This window comes from Protopterus annectens, chromosome 10.part0, assembly GCF_019279795.1.
Source record: "Protopterus annectens isolate FY-2018-M chromosome 10.part0, PAN1.0, whole genome shotgun sequence".
NCBI lineage: Eukaryota > Metazoa > Chordata > Ceratodontiformes > Protopteridae > Protopterus > Protopterus annectens.
Window position 1 is genome coordinate 1,446,038,098 of NC_056744.1, and position 23,696 is coordinate 1,446,061,793.

The 23,696-nt window shown below is 44.1% G+C and overlaps 1 protein-coding gene across 3 annotated transcripts in view; it reads right to left on the bottom strand.

Moving 5' to 3' along the window:
• BTF3L4 (basic transcription factor 3 like 4) overlaps window positions 1-23,696 on the bottom strand; it is a 199,512-nt gene that overhangs the window by 110,983 nt on the left and 64,833 nt on the right. For all 3 annotated transcript variants that reach the window (XM_044086070.1, XM_044086069.1, XM_044086071.1), the window contains exon 4: window positions 10,424-10,613. In XM_044086070.1, the coding sequence (XP_043942005.1) occupies window positions 10,424-10,613 (190 nt within the window). The remainder of the gene's footprint in view (window positions 1-10,423; window positions 10,614-23,696) is intronic.

Sequence of the window (23,696 nt, forward strand, 5' to 3'; positions counted from 1 at the left end):
AATACTCTGGGCGCAGTAGATAAGCCAAAGGGCAATGCTGAGAATTGATAATGCTCTGATCCTGCAAGAAATCCGAGGTGTCTTCTGCAACTTTGTCGAATAGGGACATGCAGGTATGCCTCCTTGAGATCTAGAGTAACCAGCCAAGACTCCTTGCCCAGCATGGGAAGAAGCTGCTGTATGGTAAGCATCTTGAATTTTGGCACAATGAGGTAAGTATTCAGTGCGGACAGGTCGAGAATAGGCCTCCATTGATTTTCTTTTCTTGGAACAAGGAATAATCTGGAATAAAATCCTTGGCCTTGTTCTGAAAGAGGTACCTTTTCTATGGCTTTCATTTGTAGTAATTTGGTGATTTGCTTCAAAGCCTCTGCCCTCTGATTTGGTGGCAGGTCTGGCATTCCTTTTCTTTTTGGCAATGTGTGGAAATGGAACCTGTATCCTTTGTCTATTATTTGCAGTGTCCATGTGTCCCTTGTAATGTAATGCCAATTTTTTGAGAATAAAGAAAGCTTTCCGCCCAATGGTGCTTCTAATTGAGCCCTGGTCGGCGGAGTCAAAATAAAGTCATTGAGTCTGTCCTGGTGTAGCAGTTGTTGTTGTTGCTGCACTACCTCTCTGGTTGGGAGGCTGCCACTGACTGCCTCTGTAGGAGCCTCTAGCTTGCCCTCTACCTCTGGCACGCCTCTTCCTGCCTCTCTGGGATCTGTCTGAGTCCGGAAAGGACCAATTCTTAGTAGGCCAATTTCTGCTGAATCTCGGTGGTTGTACTTGCAGAAAGTCCTTGACTGTTTGCACTGATTTTGCCTTTTCTTCAAACTTAAAGACCTCCTGAGCCGTGGAGCCAAATAATTTTTGTTTTTCCATTGGAGCATCCAGGAGCTTAGCTTTAACATGGTCTGGTAGAGATTGTTCCTTCAACCAGGCATGCCTACGTATAACTGCCCCTGTCATAGCTGACCTACATGAAGCTTCCAGTGCATCATAACCACACTGCAAAAAATGGTTGCTAACCGGCTGGGAGTTATGTACCAGATCCTGAAGAGATTTACAGTCAAGGGGTTCAGAAGAGGAAAGCTTCTTATGCAATTCATCTAACAAATACTCTTGGTACCGAATCATATGAAATTGACAATTTAATGCCCTCATAGAAAGAGTTGCAGAAGTATATACTTTCTTTCCCCATCTCTCTACAGCTCGCTCTAGACTCCATCTCTCTACAGCTCGCTCTAGACTCCATCTCTCTACAGCTCGCTCTAGACTCCATCTCTCTACAGCTCGCTCTAGACTCCATCTCTCTACAGCTCGCTCTAGACTCCATCTCTCTACAGCTCGCTCTAGACTCCATCTCTCTACAGCTCTAGACGCCATCTCTCTACAGCTCTAGACGCCATCTCTCTACAGCTCTAGACTCCATCTCTCTACAGCTCTAGACTCCATCTCCACAGCTCTAGACTCCATCTCTCTACAGCTCTAGACTCCATCTCTCTACAGCTCTAGACTCCATCTCTCTACAGCTCTAGACTCCATCTCTCTACAGCTCTAGACTCCATCTCTCTACAGCTCTAGACTCCATCTCTCTACAGCTCTAGACTCCATCTCTCTACAGCTCTAGACTCCATCTCTCTACAGCTCTAGACTCCATCTCTCTACAGCTCTAGACTCCCTTTCAGAAGGTAGAGGATTTTTAGCAGTGGCAGCCGCAACCCCTTTTGGGCCCTGGGAAATAGTTTCTGGGTCTGCAGTGTGGGCCTTGTATAGGTGTAGATGAGAATCCGGGACCCTGTAGTACCTATCAGCTTTGGCAGGGGCCGGAGGGAGAGAATCAGGGGCTGTACTAGCATCAGAGTACACATCATCAATAACATTCAAAACAGGAGGTATAGCTAAAGGCCTATGCTGAGGCCAATGTAAAAAGGTCCTTAATCTCTTTCTAGAATCAGAAAATTCCTGGCCCTGCCATTGAAAATGTTCTGAGTGCAGTGTCTCACCAAATGAAAACTCTTCTGGAGGGGAGGCCGAAGGAATAGATTCTTCAGCATCAGAATCCTCGTAGGCCGAATAAGCCTCCTTCTGGTGGTCTGACAATACAGATCCATCCGTAGACTCATCTGAAGAGTGGAGGTCAGAGGGCTCAACCCTGGGCCTTTTGTCTGGTGGTGGTTGAGAGCCCCTGTCCGGGTGAGGTTGAGAACCTCTAATTAAAGAGATAAGATCCTCTGCCAGGCTGAGAATCTGAGAGCCAGTAGAAGGCCTCTGAGAGGCCATCTTGGGAAGCAAAGCTTTAGCAAGTTTAGCAGCTTTAGCCCTAGAGAAGGCCTTAATTGACATGGATGCAGGGGTTCTGGCTGCACCACGTGCAGGAGTAGACTTGTCTAAAGGAATGGTGTCGGACATTTCCTGGACACCGGCTTCAGTAGGTAATTCAATAACCGACTCGGCCGGGGCCGAGATAGTCGGTTGAGTGGATTCGGTAATAGGAAGCACCGAGGACTCTGTTTCAGCCGAAACAGACACATTCGCGGTAGGCCTGACCGTGGTTTCAGCAGAAACCGCGGGCCGCGAGTGTCGGTCCTTGTCCTTCCGTTTAACCACATGCGAAGTCTGAGTCTCAGACGGCATCTTGTACGCAAAATTAGCCCCAAAGAATTCCTCTGCAAACTCCGACCGACGTCTAAGAGTTCGTCGGTTGAAGGAAGCACAGGCTGAGCAGGCCGAGACGTCGTGGTCTGGGCCTAAGCAAGGGAGGCAGTAAGAGTGGAAATCCTTATGAGGTATTTGTTTCCCACAAGTTAAACAATTATTTACTTTATCTGACATCGGCTGAGGCAAGAAAGAGTCCCCAACGGGGTACTTGGCTTTTTCTAAGTCTTCGGTAGCTGAAATCACAGGAGCTGGCCGACCGGCACTTGCGAACTGCTTCTGCTTCGGGCACCACACGGCAAGAAAGACTGGGGAAAATGGCGTCGGCTGATGCTTTTATACCCCAGGCGCTCTGACGTCGGGGAAAGTGCGACATCAGCCGAGGCCAGACCCAGACTTTGGAATACGGCCGACCGAAGGACTGCCTGAGGCAGGACAACCCATATGTTAGGACTGCAGATGCATCCTTGAAGGACATCTAGCTATGCTATTATAACAGGTTGAAAGTTTGGAGAGGTTGTTTTTAGATAGGTTAGTATATATAGCAGAGGCATAGAAAAGGGTAGAAATGAGGTGGGTCTGGGCAATAGTTTTCCTGGCAGGAGTAAGGAAGGGTTTAATTCTATAGAGGGTACCAAGTTTTTTTATTAACAGACTTTATGGTGGAGTTGATGTGGTCATCATAGTTGAGATGATCAATTGTTATACCTAGCAGGCGGGCTGTATTATCTGGGGTTATGTTGGTAGCACTGTTAGAGGTTACAGAGAAGAATGGATTAGGTGATTTATGAGTTGGAGTAAAAAGCAGTAGTTTAGGATTTAGGAGGAGGCAATGTTGCATAAACCAGTTTTCAACATTATGAAACAGTTTGGGTGAGGAACTGGAGAGGCGCTATATTCTTAGCTGTACAGATTAAGGTGGAGTCATCTGCATACTGAAGGCAGGTGGCTTGAAGTATGTTCATGTGTAGATCATTAATAAATGAGGAAAAAAGAAGGGGACCTAATATAGAGCCTTGGGGTATTCCAATATTTACTGCAAGTAACGAAGACTGTTATCCCAAAGTACTGCTTGCTGTCTATTTTCCAGATAAGACCTAAACCATTGTAATGCTTGCGGATAGAGAGAATGGGCCTTTAGTTTGTCTAGAAGTTAGTTATGGTTAACCATATCAAAGGCTTTGGACAGGTCAATAAACAGTACAGAGGAAAAAAAGTTGTTGCGATTTTTATTTATACAGCCGGTGAAGGATAGTAGGGCAGTCATTGTGCTATGGAATGGTCTGACGCCATGTTGGCAGTTTGCTAGTAGGTTATTTTGTAGTAGGTGGAAGTAGTTGTTTGTGAATGCATTTTTCCATTATCTTCGCTAATGGGGAGAGTAAGGCAATAGGTCGAAAGTGTGAAAGCTAAACTGAAGATGCACCTTTATGTAGAGGGATGAAATTCACTAGGTGAAATTTGTCCAGGGCATTTTGGAACTCCCCCTTAACTCTTTGGTAGGTGCTGTGGGATCTCTCATTCACCTGAGCTACCACCAACTCAAACAGATGGGTAAACTCAATCTTTGCATAATTTTAAGGCTATCGGGTGCATTTATCCAGATACTCCACATGGGAACTTCTCCCAATGATGAGCAGAAATCTCCGTAACATTCCTGAAACATAACCACACCACCACGATAAAACAGAACAGTTCCTCTAAACGACAGCACTAGAAACAGCTCAACTGCTGAGACTTGTTAAAACCAATAGATTTTATTTACATGAAATGTTAAGCGCTTTCACTCGCATTGTGAGCTTCTTCAGAACAACCAATCATTCGTACATACTGTTTAAATGCATAAAAAGGCGCCAACCTATTTGATAACAGTCCACTATTCTTAAAGATACATGGTACCATATGAGGTAGATGTAAAATGTGACAATTTCACACATGTACAGACTTCACACATATATAGACATAATATGCCTGGTATACTTAAATACAAACTCATAAAATGCAAAAAATAATTATACATATTTAATTAAGTGAATTTGTGTTAATTTCCATGTTTTTCCACATGCTTAAAGCATTTTTGTTGTCCTTAGTCCTGATACTATATAGGTGGGCATATATCCTCTTCTTGAAACACCGCTCCGTCTTACCTATATAGTATCCTGGACATACCGTGCATTTAGCCGAATATGTAACATATCTGGTTGCACAATTTCCTTTAACAAATCGAATCTTAGTTCTATTAATGTTATCCAAAATTAAACCTTCACTTTCATTGATAGTCTGGCATTGGTTGCATTGTCCACATTATGTGCCCCCATATATGCCAACTTGGGTTATACTCGATTGGGAAAACTCAACTATTTTCAACAGTGAATTTTACAAGACATGAGTTATTACTCCAGATTTCTGGATATTTACATTCTGTGGGAAGGGGATGGAGAACCCCTCAACCAGTTTTTGGAATACATTAACACCAGTAGTGAGTATCTGAAGTTTACAGTTGCAAGTTCTACTACTGGGGTTCCATATTTGGATACCTATGTATTTGAAGGGTCTAATGAGTTTAAATCGAAAATTTACAAACAAAATACTTATACCAATTCTTTAGAATATTCCAGTAATCATCCGAGAAAAATGAAATACAACATTTTCAAGGGGCAATGTGCGAGAGCTATTATCGGATTATGAGGATGTTATTGATGAACTAAAATTTATTACTAGTTTATTTTTAGATAGAAATTATCAGGTAGAGATGATGGATGATGTGAGGAAATATGTTTTAGGGGCAAGGGGTGAATTCCAACATTAAGAAAGAAACCATTTCCAAAGGTTTTAAGAGAGAGTGTGTAATAGAGTATGGACCATACACCAATAATGTTAGAGATTTCCAGTATGTGGAATATTTTTTTGGTGGATGATGAAATCAAAGAGGTATTAGGTTTGAAACCATCTTTTGTATATAAAATGGGGAAAAACAAAGGATATTTAGAGCAAGGTGATAGGAATAGGGGACCAGAGAATAGGACTAAGCATACCACAAAATGTGGACAATGCAACCAATGCCACACTATCAAAAGTGAAGGTTTAATTTTGGATAACAATAGAACTAAGATTTGATTTGTTAAAGGAAATTGTGCAACCAGATGTTTTATATATCTGGCTAAATGCACGGTATGTCCAGGATACTATATAGACAAGACACAGCGGTGTTTCAAGAAGAGGATATATGCCCACCTATATAGTATCAGGACTAAGGACAACAAAAATGCTTTATTTAAGCATGTGGAAAAACATGGAAATGAACATAAATTCACTTTTGGAAAACATTATCCCTGACCCTAGGGGGGGTGACATTAAAAATGTTTTGGCTTGTAAGGAAATATAGTGGTAACTACTTACTGATGCTAACATCCCCCCTGGTTTAAATACACACACACACATTTGTGCAAACCCTTTGATAGCTTCGTAAAGGTATATACACACGTAAAGGTATATACACACACTGATCTACATCCTCCCTCTTAAGAATGGCCTTTAATGCTAAACAATGCTAGAGTTAGGCATGCATTACTACATACATTAGAAACGTACAAAGTTCATGTCCAAGTTGCTTTGTATTTGCTGCTGGTTTAAAGTCTTGACCATATCTAGTAACAGTTGGGACCAAATTTAGCAACAGGGACAGTTTGCGGTGCACAACTCTTAAAAACTTCTGGATTATTCAAAGAAATAGGAATGTCCTCCGGAACTTTCTCTGGAACTGAACACTCTACAACTGTTAGATACAGTGTCTCTAACGGGCTTTGTACTGTGGTAGACTGACACTGGTTTCAAATGCTTTCTGCCTAAAATTGGGCCTTCTGAATCTAAAATATACAGTCTCTGCTCGACCAATATTCTTCATGACACTAACCAGATCATAACCTTTGGATGTATGCATCCTTACCACTTCTCCCTCTCGTAATGGATTGAGCGGTTTGCTAATCTTATTGTAGTAGGACTTCTTACCAGACTGCTGAAGCGCCAAACCCAGTAGTTCTGGTTCAACTCGACAGAAGTCTCTGAGCAGATGAACCAAGATTTTAATCCCAAGGAACATTTCAGATACAGGAAAACGTCACTATTACCTTGTTTAGACTGCTCTAGTAACTGCTCTGCAGTTTGTGCTGCACGTTCTGCCAAACCATTTGATTGCAGGTACACTGGACTACTTGTGATATGAGAAAAGTCCCATTCTTCAGCAAATCTTTTGACTTGTTGGCTTGTAAACAGAGTACCACGGTCAAATAACCTTGTGCAGACTTCCATGCACAGCAAAATAATGCTTCATCTTAGTAATGGCTGTACTGGATGCTAGGTAAGGAAGCAAGTAAAATCTCGAACCAACTGGAGTCTACTAGCATTAAATAATGTTGACCATTCCACTCAAAGATATCAGTGGCTACTGTCGACTAAGGATCTGGTTAAGCTGAAGTGGTTACTTCTGTTGATGTGGCTTAGTACTATAACATACTAAAGATAAACGTGCTCTCAAGGTTTTGACACGCAAAAGGCTAAAAAACTAGTTCTCCCACACTTCTTTTCATAGACAGTTCCTGGGTGACCACGATGACAAATGGCTCACGTTGCAAGGACTTTTGGAACAATAACTTCTGGACCTTTCATTAGGATAACCTGTCACACAATCTCATTGCTGGAGGGAAAAAACAGCTGTACTTGAGGTAAACTAGACTGCTGGTTGAGGCTCTGTAAAACTGATCTGTGGCTGTGTGTTCTCTCAGATCAGGACATGTGAAGAAATTTCAGAGCTGCAGAATCCTATACTTCCTCTGATAAGGAAGGTAAGATTTTTTAAGTATAGGGAAAGTTAGGATTGGAATTTGTACAGCAGCAGAATTAGCTACAGCTGCTTGTACATATTTTGGTAGGGTGTATGAAACTCTAAACAGAGAAAGTTTATACATCCTATCTTGACTTAAGGGCAACTGGCACACCATCAGGAAAACTGGAGGTGGCAACAGACATCCTCGAAAGCTGACAGAACTGGGGGAATGGGAACAGGTTCTAGAAATTCCTTCTGTAAGAACTAATGGTATTTTGAGGGACTGAGAACCTTCAGTGTTCTTCTACTGAAAGCACCAGCACATTATAAAAACGTCTCAAAGACCACCCCACCTGGAGAGTCAGAAACTAAGCAGAATCAGAAAAAACTCTGCACTTGCCCCTTCCATCCTCCTGTTAAAATTCAGGATCTTTAATCTCTCCAGAAACAGGCATCCTTTTCTCTTTTACGAGGAAGATAAATAGCCAGAATTAAACCTGGAGCCAGAAGAGCCAGTAAACAACAACTGTCTGAGGAATGTTTAGGAAGAGTAGATGTGTGGATGGGTACAGTGGTGCAGCAGCAGCGTTGTCACCTCACAGCAGGAGGTTCTCCGGTTAGATTTGCGGCTGGAGTGCCTTTTATGTGGAGTCTGCATGTCCTTCCTGTGTTCATGTGGGTTCTCCCGGTACTCTGGTTTCCTTCCATATTACAAGACATGTGTCTTGAGTGTTTCTCCCTGGCCTCTGCTGAAAATTGGCTTCATTCCAAGTAGGACTTTCCTGGTAAACAAGTGTTAAATAAAACAGAAACATGCTAAGTTTTCCATTTTTTGACAGTAAAATTGGAATCAATGGTAGCGGCAGCTTCCCTGGGGATGGGCACAACATTCAGAGTCTTCCATGCTCCCCCTCCCAGGACCAACAAAAGTGGCTCTCTTGCCCACTGAGGGGACACCAACAGTCACAGAGAATGCAGTTAACCCAAAGTCTACAGTGGCCGTAGGTGGTACATTAGAGGCATACAATGTGAAAGACAAGTGGGTCAGACAAACTTAAGGCCAAAAACACTCACCTGCAGCTGAGAAACTGCTAGCCTGCTGTGATGGCAAAGGCAGTTTGCTGAACCTTTTCTTTTTGTGGTGGGAAGGACAGACCATGGGACAAACAGATTGTCCCATGGTAAAGCTGAAAATGGTGCCACTTTCTCAGGGAAAACAAGCAAAAAAAAAAAAAAAAAAAAACCACACAAACACAACACTCCACAAAACACGGTAAAAAACACTTACTGTGTGTAGTTGCAAAACACGTATATAGTAGAACACCGCAGTTTCAAAACTTTGAATGTTCTAATATCTACCCCTATTCAGTGAAAGCTGAAAACATCGAACATACAGAACAGCAAATTTTTACCACACCACACCACACCACACCACACCACACCACACCCTAACCCTCAAGTCCACACAATCTGACACTTGCCTGACCTATGCCCCAACCCTAACCTTCACATCATCGCACATATACCTAAGACGCACTCAACTGCATACTTAGCTGAACCTGACCCTCAACTTTCCACCACAGCGCTGAAAACAGAAGCAACAGAAACGGACAACCGAATTCTTTCCTTAGGAAAAAATTTGGTTCTCTGTTGCTTCAATATTTTCAGCTTTCGCTAAATAGAACATTCGTAGTTTTGAAACTTCGATGTTCTAATATAGAGCCTCAAAACACAATTTCTCCACAGGGAAATGGTTTTCAGTAAACAACTTTAACTGAAGCGAAAAAAAAAAAAAAAAAAAAGCAATCCTGTTTAAAAGTGCACTACAGTCTTAAAAACAGACTCCTACCAGGTCAATCAGATAAACCTGAGCTGCCAGAAAGTATGGGTGAGGTGAAGGTGCCCTAAAAGCTTTGGAAGCTGGCCAATACATCCTTGGAAGGATACAACCCATAAATCTAAGGCTACTGCAGCAGTGATCAATATGATGAACATCTGCAGAGACACTAAGCTTTGACACTTCTAATCTGCTTTGTCTACAACAAAGGGGATGAAAAGCTAATCATACTGGAGTCATCACCTTAGTTCTGCTGAAATAAAAATTAGTTGGTAGTGTATATTTAGACAGTATAATAAATATACCCATCCACTGGAGAACTGGGTGAATACGGAGGATTATCAGATATTAATCTATCTTGAGCATGAAGACTGGGTTTTGAACAAGAACAATTGTACACTAAAAAGGCGAATCCTACCACATACTTGCCCAATTAAACTTGCCTCAAACCAACACCAGAAAGCTGCTCAGCATTAAGTATTTAAATACTACCACCTCTTCAGAAAATTCATACACCATCCCTTCTATGAAAGAAATATTTCTCTACATCTCCCTTGACTATGACCAAAACTGGTGAGGGGGGGGGGGAACACACACACGAGGGGGGTGGGGGTAGGGTCATCCTGATGACAGCATTTATGACAGACCCCTGAACTTGGAAGGGATGGAATGGGATCTAGGACTACAAGAAGACTAATGGCTGGCAGGCAGAATGATAAAAATACAGAAAACACATTAAATTTGCTTAAAGACTGCAGCACAACACACAGGTTGCTTTCAATAGCAAACAAAATAAGTCAGAAAAGAAAAGCTGCACCTATGAAATGCACTTGACACAAAGACCAACAGTAAACACAGGGTTACAAGAGCAATAATGACACCACACGACCACAACAGAAGACCGCCACCTAACAACCCCATTATAATACAATCATTTCTTAATGCCCAAGGCTTATTTACAAGACAAACCACTACCTGCATGTTTTAAGACAGCAGCCCAATTAGGTAAATGATGCAAGGATCACATTAGATTAATCAGAAATAGAAAATGAAACCAGCATGGTTCTAATATTAAAAAACGATGAAAAAAAAAAAAACTGTCAAGTAGCTCAGATACCCACCTCTTTCTGCCAGCTTTCTGAGACTCGAAAAGCTGTCCATGCCCAACTGGTTTAAAATGCCTGGAAGCATTTCTGTAATCTGTTTAGCCTCTGCATGACCAGTAATTGCAAATGTATTTGCAGAGAGGGAAGCTTGGACTTTGGGATTGTTGAAATGAATGACAGATCCATCATCTTTGATCATATTCACCTACAAGAACAGAAGCATGACATTACACACAACATATTACAAAATACTATCAATGCACTACACAGAGATGACCTATCACTATACACCAACACTTTTGATACAATGTGTAATGGCTGACATTTGGATAATCTCTCACTTTCATCAAAAGCCTCCAAATGACTAAAATCCATGATTATTCTAAAAGCCTCTTTTCACCCTGCCCGTCACACACACGTCACATCCCACCTCTTTCCAATAGTTTGTTGCAACTCATGGCATTACCCCCACTTCCTGAATAAAAAAGTCTGCATTTATCAAATGGACAGTGCACCCATATTAACGCCTGCAAAGAATGGCTCCAACCACCTCTGGACTTTCAGCTGAAGTCTTGTCGCCACACTGTCCAAGAACAAAGAAAACCTTGCTAGATGTGTTTAGAAGTTGAAACTGAAAGAATAGATACAGCAGCCTCAGTGCTACATGCACCAGCCAATGTGAGCACCACAAGACCCTTCAATAAATACTCTACACCACGCAGCACTTGCACTGCATGCACTACACTTAGCGATGCAAGCCCTTCACTGCATTACATAAAATGGTCAGCTAGTGTTACAAAGTACAGTTGTGTACAAGTACCATAAAATGTAGATGTTAAGGAGGGTATTCACTGTTTCAGTCATCACATTTGGGTTAAACCTGCCAGTGTAGCAGTCAAGTCTGCCCGAAAACCAGAGGCTTAGTATTTCTGCATTGGTTGCCATCGCTCTAGGACCGACGTCAGGTTGTCAGTAGTATAAAATATGGCAGCAGACGCCATTACATCATTTTTCTTGCCCAGTCAAAAGCCCACAAGAGGAAGCTAGGTTAGACACAGGACTGCAACAGTGAATACACTAACTTCTGCATTTATGGCAAGTGTACACCTGTACTCTGTTCTTAGTGTTTCACTGTTGCAGTCACCAGATCTGGGTTGATTACTACCTCCACCCTTTCTTCAGCTTTGGGAAAGACTGGGGGCTGGCTAGGATGCCCTGCAAGACTGCAGTGGCAAAGCCTGCCCTGGGTTATTAGAAGATAGGCAGGTGGTAATGCATGAAGGTATGAACTGATGCCCATGTTGCAGCCTCCAGGATGTCCCTGTTGGGGAACCCCTCTGAGGAAAGCTGCAGAGGTGGAGGTTGCTCTGGTAGAATGCGACCTGACCCCCTTGGGGGAAGGTTTCCACAGGTTGCTTGTAGCAGAAACAGATGCAGTGTGCTATCCATTTGGAAATGGTTCGTTTGGATATGGCTTTGCCCTCTGCTCCTGCAGCAAAACTAACCGATTAGTCTTCCTAAATTATTTGGCCCTGTCTAGATAGAATCAGAGCTGTCTGTGCAAATCTAGAGTGTGCAGCATCCTTTCTCCCTTGTTTTGTGGGTTAGGGAAAAGGGTGGGCAAATGCATGGATTGGTTGAGAGCCACACTGGACACCACTTTTGGCATGAAGGATGAGTTAGTCCCGAGGGAGACCCTGTCAGAATGGAAAATGATGAGGGGCTCTACAGCCATAAGTACTTGTAGCTCCAATACTCTTCTAGCTGAAGTGATAGCTAGAAGCAAGGCTGTCTTCCATGAGAAACTCTGCTGAAGCTGCTGGTTCAAAGGGTGGCAGGGTGAGCTTTTCCAACACAAAGTTTAGGTCCCAAGCTGGGGTAGGTGCTCTTCTGGGCGGCCTTAAGTAGTTAGCCCCTCTTAGGAACTGTTTGATAACCGGGTGCGAGAGATGTGGCTCTGTGCTGAAATGATCAGAGACAGCAGAGGCATGAATTTTAACAGAAGGAAAGGCCCTCTTGTAGTAGGTCAGCAGGGTAATCCAGGATGAGAGGTAGGGAAGGCCATTTTGTCCCAGCTCCCTTAGCCTGGATTTAGGTGAAAAATCTTTTCCATTTGTCAGCAGAAGACTTTCTAGTGCTAGTGTGTCTGACCTCATGTATAACATCTAGAACTTGTTTGCCGAAATTGGCAGCTTGTGCAGTGGTCAGGGAATAAGCAAGGGAGCCAGATTGAGGGTCTGCAATTAGGGATGCATGAATTCTCCCTCCCTCTGGGTCAGGAGTGTTGGGATCGGAGGGAGATGCCATGGTGGCAGAGGTGACAGCACTGGTACCCACTGCTGCACAGCCTGGCATGGCCAGTCTGGGGCAATCAGGATTATCCTCTGTTTTTCCTCCCTTATTATGAGCAGTACCCTTGTAATGAGTGGTAGTGGGGGGAAATGCACAGACAGAGAGGTTGGTCCACTGGAAGGATAGAGCATCCACTTTCCAGGCCTTGCAGTGACGTTCCCTGGTGCAAACTTGCTGAGCTGATAGTGTGGGAAGCAAAGAGGTAGACTTTCGGGGTGCCCCATTTCTGAGTTACAAGGCTGAAGGTTCTTTGGTCTAGCTGCCACTCATGTGGTTTCAGAAGATTTCCGCTTAAGTTGTCTGCCAAAGAGTTTAGAGAGCTTGGCAGGAATTGTGCTAACAGGTGTAGTCGCATGGCTGAGGCAGTGTGCCAAAGGGTCATGGCGAGCCTGCACATAGGGTACAAAGCGAGTCCTGCCCGGCTTGTTGATATTCCACATCTCCGTGGTGGCGTTTGATCAATAGAGCCCCCGGAGAGAGTAGGGGTCTGAAAGCTGTCAGTGCATGCTGGACAGCCAACATCTCTTTTTGGTTGATGTGCAGATGTATTTGATGTGGGCTCTACTGGCCCTGTTGTCCAGGCATAGTATGAGGCGAGTGTCTGGGTGGGGTGGGGTTATGGGAAGAGTAGTCCCTTGTTGTGGTAGCATGTTGCTGCCCACCGAAGAAAACTTTCCTCAAAACTAGGTTTCTTGGTATAAGAATTTCCAGGTCTTGAGTGTTGACACCAAAGGCCTTTTAGGTACCATTGTAGTTTCCTCATATGGAATAAGTAGAATGCAATAAGCCATGAACTCCACAGCTTGCAGGATTTTCCTTGCGGATAACTGGGGTCTGGTGGCTAGTTGAGAGAAATAGGCCGTCAGGTAGGTTTGCTTTTCTGGTGTAAGGAAAGCCATCTGGGATGCTGTGTCCAGACTTGCTCCGAGGAATATAATTTTTTGGGTGGATACTAGTTTGGATTTCTTTTAGTTGACAGTATACCCCAGGGAGGTCAGTAGGTCCTTTTACAAAGGCCAGGTGCTTGAGCTTTTTCTGTCTGCCTGAATTAGGTAATCAAGTATGGGTAAATTTGAAAATTTATTTGCCTGCAAAAAGCAATGGCAGGAGCCAGATATTTTGTGAAAACTCTGGGAGCAGTGGATAAGCCAAAGGGAAGCACAGAGAACAGAAAGTGCAGTGATCCTTCTCCAAAACTTGTACATTTCCTGCACGATTCCCTAATAGGATGTGTAGGCAGGCCTCTTAGGTCTAGGGTGACTAACCAAGCATACTCAGAGCACAAGTAGTAGTTGCTAGACTGTGAGCATTTTGAATTTTATCACCACCAGAAATGTGTTTAGAATGGATAGATAGAGGATGGGGTTGCCAGGTGCCCTTTTTCTGGGTACCAGGAAGAGTCTGGAATAGAAACCTGGGCCTGTTCTGCAGGAATGTGCTCTACTGCCCTCATGGAGAGCAGGTAAAGAACTTGCTTTTTGGCCTCTGCCCACTGGTTGGGGGGGGGGGGGTAGGATCTGGGAACCCTTTTGGAGGTGGTAGTGTGGAAATAAATTTTTTACCCTTGGAACACTGGAGGACCCAGCGGCTGTTGGTAATGGTGGCCTAGGTGCTTGCGTGGAAGGAGAGTTTTCCTCCTAGGGGCAAGTGCAGGTGGGCAGAGGGAGGGGGTGGAAGTGGAAAGTCATTATGAATTCTTACCATAAGGGGGTGGCTTAGCACTCCCTGGTTTTGAAGAGGATTGCTTAGATCTCTGCATTCCCTGGGGCTGCCGTCTGGGCTGAGCAGACCTGGAGGGGGCAGGAAAGGACCAGTGCTTGGAGGGGAGAGCAGAGCTTAATTTTAATTAAAATATTGGTGAATTCATTGGCTGGTTGTCTTTGCTTGGAGGGGCAATGCCTAATGAACCTGGGTGGATGGACCTGCAGGAAGTCCTTAACTGTCTGCATAGATTTAGCTTTTTCTTACATATAAGACTTCCTCTGCCTTGGTGCCAAATTTTTGTGCAAGGGTGCATATAATAATTTGAATTTGACATGGTCCGGGCAAGGGCTGTTCCTTAAGCCAAGCATGCCTTCTAAGGACAGAACCAGTGACTGCTGCCCTGCAAGATGCTTCTAGGGCATCAAAACCAAATTGTAAGGAGTACTTGGGCTACTTGACAGAGTGCATTAACTCTTGTAATCCTTTATTTTCTGCACAAGCAGGAAGGAGTGGACATTTTTTGTTTGAGGAGTTCTGTGGTATGTTACTGAAAGTTTAGCATATGGAACTAACAATTTAGTGCTCCGAGCAGCAGAAGTGTATACTTTTTTACCTATGTCTAATGCTCGGGAATCCCTATCTGAGGGGGTGGGATTCTTAACAGAAGTTGCTTTAATTCCTTTAGGCCCTTGAGAAATAACCTCAGGGTCAGCAGAAGAATTTTGGAAAAGAAATCTAGTACCCATCAGGTTTCCTGTTAGCAGGAGGGAGGGTGTCAGGAGTCTATCTATATTCCATAAAAACATCATCCACAATATCCAGGACATAAGGAATTGCCAGAGGTCTGAGCTGTGGAAGACTTAAGATTTCCATGAGTCTCCTCTTAGAGGGTAGTCCTGACATTTCCTTTGGGGAACCCTACATACTTTAAGGGAACATTTCCAATGGGTAAGTCCTCTGGTGGAGAGGCTGACGATTCCTCTGCATCAGAATCCTCATAAGCAGTGGGGTCACATGTCTTCATATTCAGATGCATCAGAGCCATCGGACTCCTGTTCAGATAAAACTATTGGGGACAAACTTCTTTTGGAAGGGGTAGCTTGGCTTCCCCTGATCAGCTAAGGTCTTCTGCCATTTTAAGCATTTGAGACTGCGGCAAGGAAGCAGGTGCCTGAGATTGGGTCTTGTTTGGGTGTGGTTCATACCCTGGGCCTTAGAAAAGTACAGTTTTGTACCTACCATAAATGTAGATGTTCGAAGATCCACATTGCTGCAGTCCTAACACTTGGGTAGTCCGCTGTCCCAGTCGGCCCGAATACCAAAGTATAAGGCTGACGTCGGTCAAGGTGCATTAGTCTGACGTCAGGACGTCAGGGTACAAATGCGCATGACCGACGTCATATCCTCAGTCTTTTCTTGCCCCAGATGTCAGAAGACCCTAAAAAGATAAGGCCAAAACCAAAAAACACCAAACACTCCTGTACCAAATATATGTACAATATATACAAATTTACAGAAGTACAACCCCACTCACACAACCACCCCTAAACACAGAGGGGAAGGAGGGAGGGTAAATTGGACTGCAGCAATGTGGATCTTCGAACATCTACATTTATGGTAGGTACAAAACTGTACTATGTTCTTCATCCCACATTGCTGCAGTCCTAACACTTGGGTAGAATCCCAAAGCAGAGGTAAGGGAGGCTGGCAAATCATAAAGAAGCTGGAGCTGTCAACATGCCCTGCAAAATAGCAGTGGCAAAACCAGCCCTAGATTTAGAATAGAGGGACAGGTGGTAATGCTTAGAGAAAGTATGCACTGAACTCCAAGTAGCTGCCTCCAAAATATCCTTAGTTGCCACCCCCCTTAGAAATGCTGTTGAAGTGGCAGTAGCCCTAGTGGAATGAGGCCTAATCCCAGCTGGAACCTCCTTGCCATGATGGGAATAACAAAATGCAATGCAAAACCCAATCCACTTAGAAATAGTTTGTTTTGACACAGGCTTGCCCTGAGAACTCAAAGCAAAAGAAACAAACAACTGCTGAAACTGCCTAAAATCCTTAGTCCTGCTTAAATAATAACGCAACTGCCTGTGCACATCTAAAGTGTGCAAAATCTTTTCCCCCTATTTTGGGGATCTGCATAAAAAGTAGGCAAATGAATAGTTTGGTTTAAAGCCACACTAGAGACCACCTTAGGCATAAAGGAAGGATTAGTACGTAATGATACCCTATCCTTATGGAAAATCAAAAAAGGCTCAACCGCCATAAGGGCCTGCAATTCAGAAACCCTTCTTGCAGAAGTAATGGCCAACAAAAAAGCAGTCTTCCATGACAAGTATTTCAATTCAGCAGTAGCCGCAGGCTCAAAAGGTTGTAGAGTAAGTTTCTCCAACACAAAATTGAGGTCCCAAGCAGGAGTAGGAGCTCTACGTGGGGGTCTTATATTCTTTGCCCCTCTAAGAAATTGCTTGAACAAAGGATGAGAAAACAATGGTGGGTCACAATCATAGTGAGCTGAAATCGCTGCAGCATGAATCTTAATTGAAGAGAAAGACAAACCTTTGTCCAATACTTAGTAAGATATTGAAGAGCCACACTCAAATTAGGCTCAGAAACCTCCAAATCCTTTGCTGCACTCCAAAATAAAAATCTCTTCCATTTTTCTGCGTACACTTTCCTTGTACTAGGTCTTCTGGCTTCCATAATCACATTCAAAACTTGTTGAGGAAGCTGAGACCTGCTGTGTTTCAAAACAGAATATGCCAGGCTGTTAGATGGAGAGTGAAGCTTGACATTGAGTAGATGACCGTCCCTCTGAGACAATAGGTGTGGAATCAAAGGTAAAGGCCATGGAGGCTTCCTTACCAGACTCCTCAGTAATGGGTACCAGTGTTGCCGAGGCCAATCTGGAGCTATTAAAATCATCCTTGGCTTATCTTGTCTGACCTTTAGGAGTACCTTTGGGAGGAGAGGCAGAGGTGGAAAGGCATACACATGAAGATTTTTCCAACTGAAAGAAAGAGCATCCACTTTCCAAGCTGTGTGATGAAACCTTTTCGTGCAAAACTTTGGCAGCTGGTGGTTTAGTGGAGAAGCGAACAGATCTATGTCTGGAGTTCCCCATGACACTGTCAAATTCCGAAATACATGAAGATCCAGTTTCCACTCGTGGGGATCCATGATTTGCCTGCTTAACACATCTGCTAAGGAGTTCTGTGCTCGGCAGAAACCTTGCCTGAAGATTTAGTTGTAAGCTGAGCGCAGTCTCCCACAAAATCATTGCTTGCCTGCACAGAGGATAAGAATGAGTTCCCCCTTGTTTGTTGATGTACCACATGACAGTTGTGTTGTCTGTTAGAATCAACACCTGCCCTGGAAGAAGTAACTCCTTGAAAGCCATTAATGCAAACTGGACTGCTAACATCTCCTTCATGTTGATATGTAGATGCTGTAGTCTGGCAGGCCACTTGTCTTGTATCCACTTTCCATTCAGATGAGCTCCCCAAGCTATGTCTGAGGCATCTGTCGTTAGAATTTGACTCGCCTCTGGCCGGGTCACAGAGAGTCCCTTGTTTAGGTGACATTCCTGAGCCCACCACAAAAATTCCTTTTGAATGCAAGGTATTATTTGAATGACAGTGTCCAAATCCTGGCAGTGCTGTGTCCATACATTTTTGAGATACCATTGCAGCTTCCTCATATGCAGTTTGGCATTGGGAAGCACCAGAATACAAGATGCCATGAACCCTAAGGCTTGAAGGACTGTCCTTGCAGTCAGCCCGGACTGAAGAGATAGTTGATGGAAGTAAAGAGACAGATTCTTTTGTTTGTCCGGGGTTAAAAAGGCCATCTGGGCTGCTGTATTCAGTCTCACACCCAGAAAGCACATGTCTTGAGAGGGTACTAGACTGGACTTTATTTCGTTCACAGAATACCCCAGGCATCTTAGCACTGCTATCACATTCCAAATGTTGAAAAAGGTCTTCCTTTTCTTGAGCCAGAATCAGGCAGTCGTCCAAGTAAGGATAGATTTGTATGCCTTTTAGCCTGAAGTAAGCTATCACTGGAGCCAGAACTTTTGTGAATACTCTGGGCGCAGTAGATAAGCCAAAGGGCAATGCAGAGAATTGATAATGAGAATTCCCAGCTCGAAAACGCAGATACTTCCTGCAACTTAGTCTGATAGGCACATGAAGGTAAGCCTCCTTGAGATCTAAAGTTACCATCCAGTGATCTTTTCCCAGCAGAGGTAAAAGCTGTTGTAACGTCAACATTTTGAACTTGGGAATGTCCAGATAAGTGTTGAGGATAGATAAATCCAAAATTGGTCTCCACGTGTTCCCCTTCTTTGGTACTAGGAACAGGTGAGAATAAAATCCTAGGCCCCTTTCTGGCACAGGAACCGGCTGAATGGCCCCTATTTGGAGCAACAGAGAAATTTGCTTGTGAGCCTCTTTTCTTTGTAGAGGCGGAATGTCTGGCATGCCTTTGAAAGGAGGCAAGGTATGGAAATAAAACCTGTAACCGTGGTGAATGATATCTAATACCCATCTGTCCTGGGTAATTAAACTCCAATTTTCTTTGAAAAGTGCCAGCCTTCCTCCCAAAGGTGCTGCCAGACGAGAAGGCTCTGGCAGCTGAAAAGGCAGGTCATTGGGTCTGTTTACGAAAGGACCGACCCCTGCCCTCACCAGAAGACTGAGCAGGTGAACTTCCTGTTCTAGGCCTAAAAGAACCTTGAGCTCTGCCCCTTCCACGTCTAGACCTACCCCTAGACTGGGAATCATAAGAAGGATATGTCCACCCCTTAGTAGGCCAATTTCTACTAAACTTCGGAGGCTGAACCTGCAAAAAATCCTTAACAGTCTGCATAGACTTAGCCTTGTCCTCCATTTTCTTTAAAAATGCTTCCACAGGCGAACCAAACAACACATCAGATTGTAACGGGGCATCCAAAATCCTTGTCTTAACATGCTCAGCCAAATTCTGATCCCTCAGCCAGGCGTGCCTGAAGAACAGAACCAGTGGCAGCCACCCTCGAAGAGGCCTGTACAACATCAAAACCACATTGCAAAGAATGCTTACCCACCTGTTCAGAAACATGAACTAAATCCTGCAACTCTTTACACTCAATACCTTCCGCCAGAGCATCCACCTTAGACTTCAATTGTGAAAGGAGATAATTTTGGTATTTTAACATGTGGAACTGGCAATTCAAAGCCCTCATGGCTAAGTGGAAGAAGTATACACCTTCTTTCCCCATCTATCCAAAGCCCTTGCCTCTTTATCAGGAGGAACAGGATTTTTAACAACAGAAGCCTTAACACCTTTAGGCCCCTGAGAAACAGTTTCTGGGTCTGCCCTAGGACTCTTAAAAAGATACTTATGAGCTTCAGGCACCCTATAATACCTATCCGGTTTAACTGGGGCAGGAGGCAAAGAATCAGGGTTCAGGGAAGCCTCTGCAAAAACATCTTCCACCACATCCAGAACAGGAGGTATAGCCAAAGGCCTATGCTGGGGTAAAAACAAAAATTCCCTAAGCCTTTTCCTGGAATCAGAGAAATCTTGACCTTCCCATTTAAAATGCTCCCTCATGGAATGAAGAGTCTCTGAAAAAGAAAAATCCTCAGGAGGAGAAGCCGAAGGAGAAGAATCATCTACATCAGAATCAGAATAAGGAGGATACTCCTGTAAGTCTTCAGTCAAGACTCAGAAGCCTCCGAACATTGCTCAAAACTCTCAAGCTCAGGTTCCACCCTAGGCCTCTTATCAGGAGGGGGCATAGAACCTCTAATCATAGTAATCAAATCTTCTGCCATTTTAAGCATATGTTTCTTAGGCAGAGACCCTGAAGAACTAGGAGAAACACCCACAGAAGTTAAACCTGGCCTGCCTCTTGAAGAAGCCTTGGGAACAGAAGGGGAAGGCCTAACCACCTTAGGAAGGGAGGGGAGAACAGCTACCTGAGAAGCCCCCTCAGCCTGGCCTACCTCCTGAGAGGACACATCTTGTAACAGTAAAGTCTCTCCCTGAGACTCCAAAGAAACTTCTGGCAGAACCTCCAGCTCCACCGAGCCCTCTAAAGAACCGACGTCCGGGACAGACGGTTCTTCCAACCTAGGCTTTGCTGCTTTGTCCTTGCGCTTTTTAGACGAAGCGGGCGTCGGAGCATCCGGCGGCATTTTATAATTACAACGCTTCCCAAAACTAACCTGGCACAGTCTAATCTTCTCTTTATAGTGCGTTTGTTAAATCTAGCACAAGAGCGACATCCAACAACGTCGTGCTCAGGCCCTAAGCAAGGTATACACAAGGTATGGTAATCCCTATGAGGTATCTGTTTCCCACAAGAAATACAGTTATTCACTTTTTCTGACATCCAGTTAAATACTGAGGCAAGAAAAAACCAAAATATTCCCCAATGGGGTACTTAGCCAACTTTGATTCGGTCTGAAACTCCGACTTCAGAAAATTTCAGAACGCCAACCTGCACTCGCAATATTGCTTCTGCATCGGACCATGCGGCAAAAAAGACTGAGGATATGACGTCGGTCATGCGCATTTGTACCCTGACATCACACTAATGCGCCTTGACCGACGTCAGCCTTATACTTTGGTATTCGGGCCGACTGGGACAGCGGACTACCCAAGTGTTAGGACTGCAGCAATGTGGGATGAAGAAAGTACAGTTTTGTACCTACCATAAATGTAGATGTCCGAACTGGATAGCATCTGCAGTCATAACAAGTGGGTTGTCCTGTCGTCAGGCAGCCCCGCAGTCGGCCGGATTCCAAAGTCCGGGTCCGGCTTCGGCTGATGTCGCACTCCACCCGACGTCATCTCTGTTGGTCTTCGGGTATAAAAGCATCAGCCGACGCCATTTTCCTCAGTGTTTCTTGCCCCAGATGCCAGTAGCCCTCTTGCAGGCTAAAATTTGGATAGATGCCAATGTTTCCAAATAGATAGAGGTAAACACAACAATAAGCATATATGTACATATATACAAACAAATACACCATAAAGACTCCCCAACAGCTAGCTATTAGGAGGGTAAACACCCTAGGAGTACCACAGAGGGAAGGAGGGAGGGTAATCCTGACTGCAGATGCTATCCAGTTCGGACATCTACATTTATGGTAGGTACAAAACTGTACTATGTCCTTCATGGATGCATCTGCAGTCATAACAAGTGGGTAGAATACCATAGCCAACTAGGGAGGAGGATAAAAGTAGATTATGGTGTGTTTAGGATCCCTTGCAGTACAGCAGTGGCAAACCCTGCTCGGGATCTGGAATATAGAGGCAAATTATAATGCTTGGCAAATGTATGCACGGAGGTCCAAGTAGCCGCCTCAATAATGTCTTTGGTTGCCACTCCTCGTAAGAAGGCTGTGGTAGTGGCTGTTGCCCTTGTAGAATGAGGTCTTATGTTCTGTGGAATTGGTTTTCCATGGAAGGAGTAACAGTATCGTATGCAATTTCCTATCCATTTGGAGATTGTCTGTTTGGAAATAGCTTTTCCTTCCTTCCTGTTGCATAGGCTACAAAAGTTGGTCAGTCTTTCTGCTATTTTTTGTTCTGTCCAAGTAGTAGCATAGCTGTCTATGTACATCCAAGGTATGCAGTATGCTTTCCCCTCTGTTTTGTGGGTTGGGAAAGAAGGTAGGTAGGTGGATTGCCTGGTTTAAAGACACTCTGGATACCACCTTGGGCATAAATGTAGGATTAGTCCTCATGGACACTATCTTGGTGGAAGATTAGGAAGGGTTGCACTGCCATTAAGGCCTGTAGTTCTGAAACCCTCCTTGCTGAAGTAATTGCCAGTAGGAAAGCAGTTTTCCATGACAGGTGTTGTAGGTCTGCTGTTGCTGCTGGTTCAAAGGGTGATAGTGTCAACTTTTCTAGCACAAAGTTTAAATCCCAAGCTGGTAATGGTGGTTTCCTTGGAGGTTTTACATTCTTGATTCCTCTGAGGAACTGCCTGAGCAAAGGGTGCGAAAAGCCAGGTGGATCAAAGGTGTAGTCTGCTGAAATAGCTGATGCATGTATCTTGATGGAGGAGGAGGACAGGCCTGAATGAAGAAGTTCGCCAGATACTCCAGAATGTTAGGCATATCTATGTTTGACACATCTTTTCCTCTTTCCGTACTCCAAATGACAAACCTTTTCCATTTTCCAGCATAGTTCCTTCTTGTTGAAGGTCTGCGTGCTTCAAGAATAATGTCTTTAACTCTTTGGGAAAGTTCTGGATTAGCTGCTGCTATGTGATGTTCCATGCAGTCAGTTGCAGCGTTTTAGGTTTGGATGTATGATGCTGTAGTTGTTCTGAGTTAACATCAAAGGCATCAGGGCATTGGCCACATATTGTTCGAGACATGCTCTTCAGTAGTGGGTACCAGTGTTGTCTTGGCCAGTTTGGAGCTATCAGGATTATCCTTGGACGTTCTTCCTTGATTTTTAGTAGTACCTTGTGTATCAAAGGAAGAGGTGGGAATGCATATGCTGATAGGCCTTTCCAGTTGAAGGAGAGTGAGTCCACTTTCCATGCTAGTGGGTGGAATGTCCTTGTGCAGAATTTTTGAGCTGGTGATTGAGAGGTGATGCGAATAGGTCAATCTGAGGCATTCCCCATTTCATCGAGAAGGTCTTGAAGATGTCCGGTGCAGCTTCCATTCGTGGGCATCCAGTGGTTCTGCTTAATATGTCTGCTAGAGTATTGTCTTTCCCGGTACAAATATTGCCTGTAACTGAATGTTGTAGCTGAGTGCCAGGGTCCACAGCTCCAAGGTCATTCTGCATAGGGGTATGAATGAGTGCCTCCTGTTTGTTGATGTACCACATGACTGTGGTGTTGTCTGTCCTTATCATCAACTGGCCCTCTGAGAAATGGTTTGAACTTTTGGATTGCCAGTTTTACTGCCAGCATTTCTTTTAGATTGATGTGCAGGTGAAGTTGATCCTGTGTCCACAATCCTTGCACGCATTTGTCCAGCATGTGGGCCCCATCCTAGGTCTGAAGCGTCTGTTGTGATGGTCTGGCTTGGTTGACATCTGCGAAAGGGTAGGCCTGGGTTTGACTGGCATGTCTGAGCCCACCATAGGAACTCCTGTTTTAAGCATGGAATTAGTGGGATTTCTGTTTCTAGACTGTGTCTGTGTTGGGACCATAAATTCTTTAGGTACCACTGTAGTTTCCTCATATGTAGTCTGGCAAATGGGACCAAGA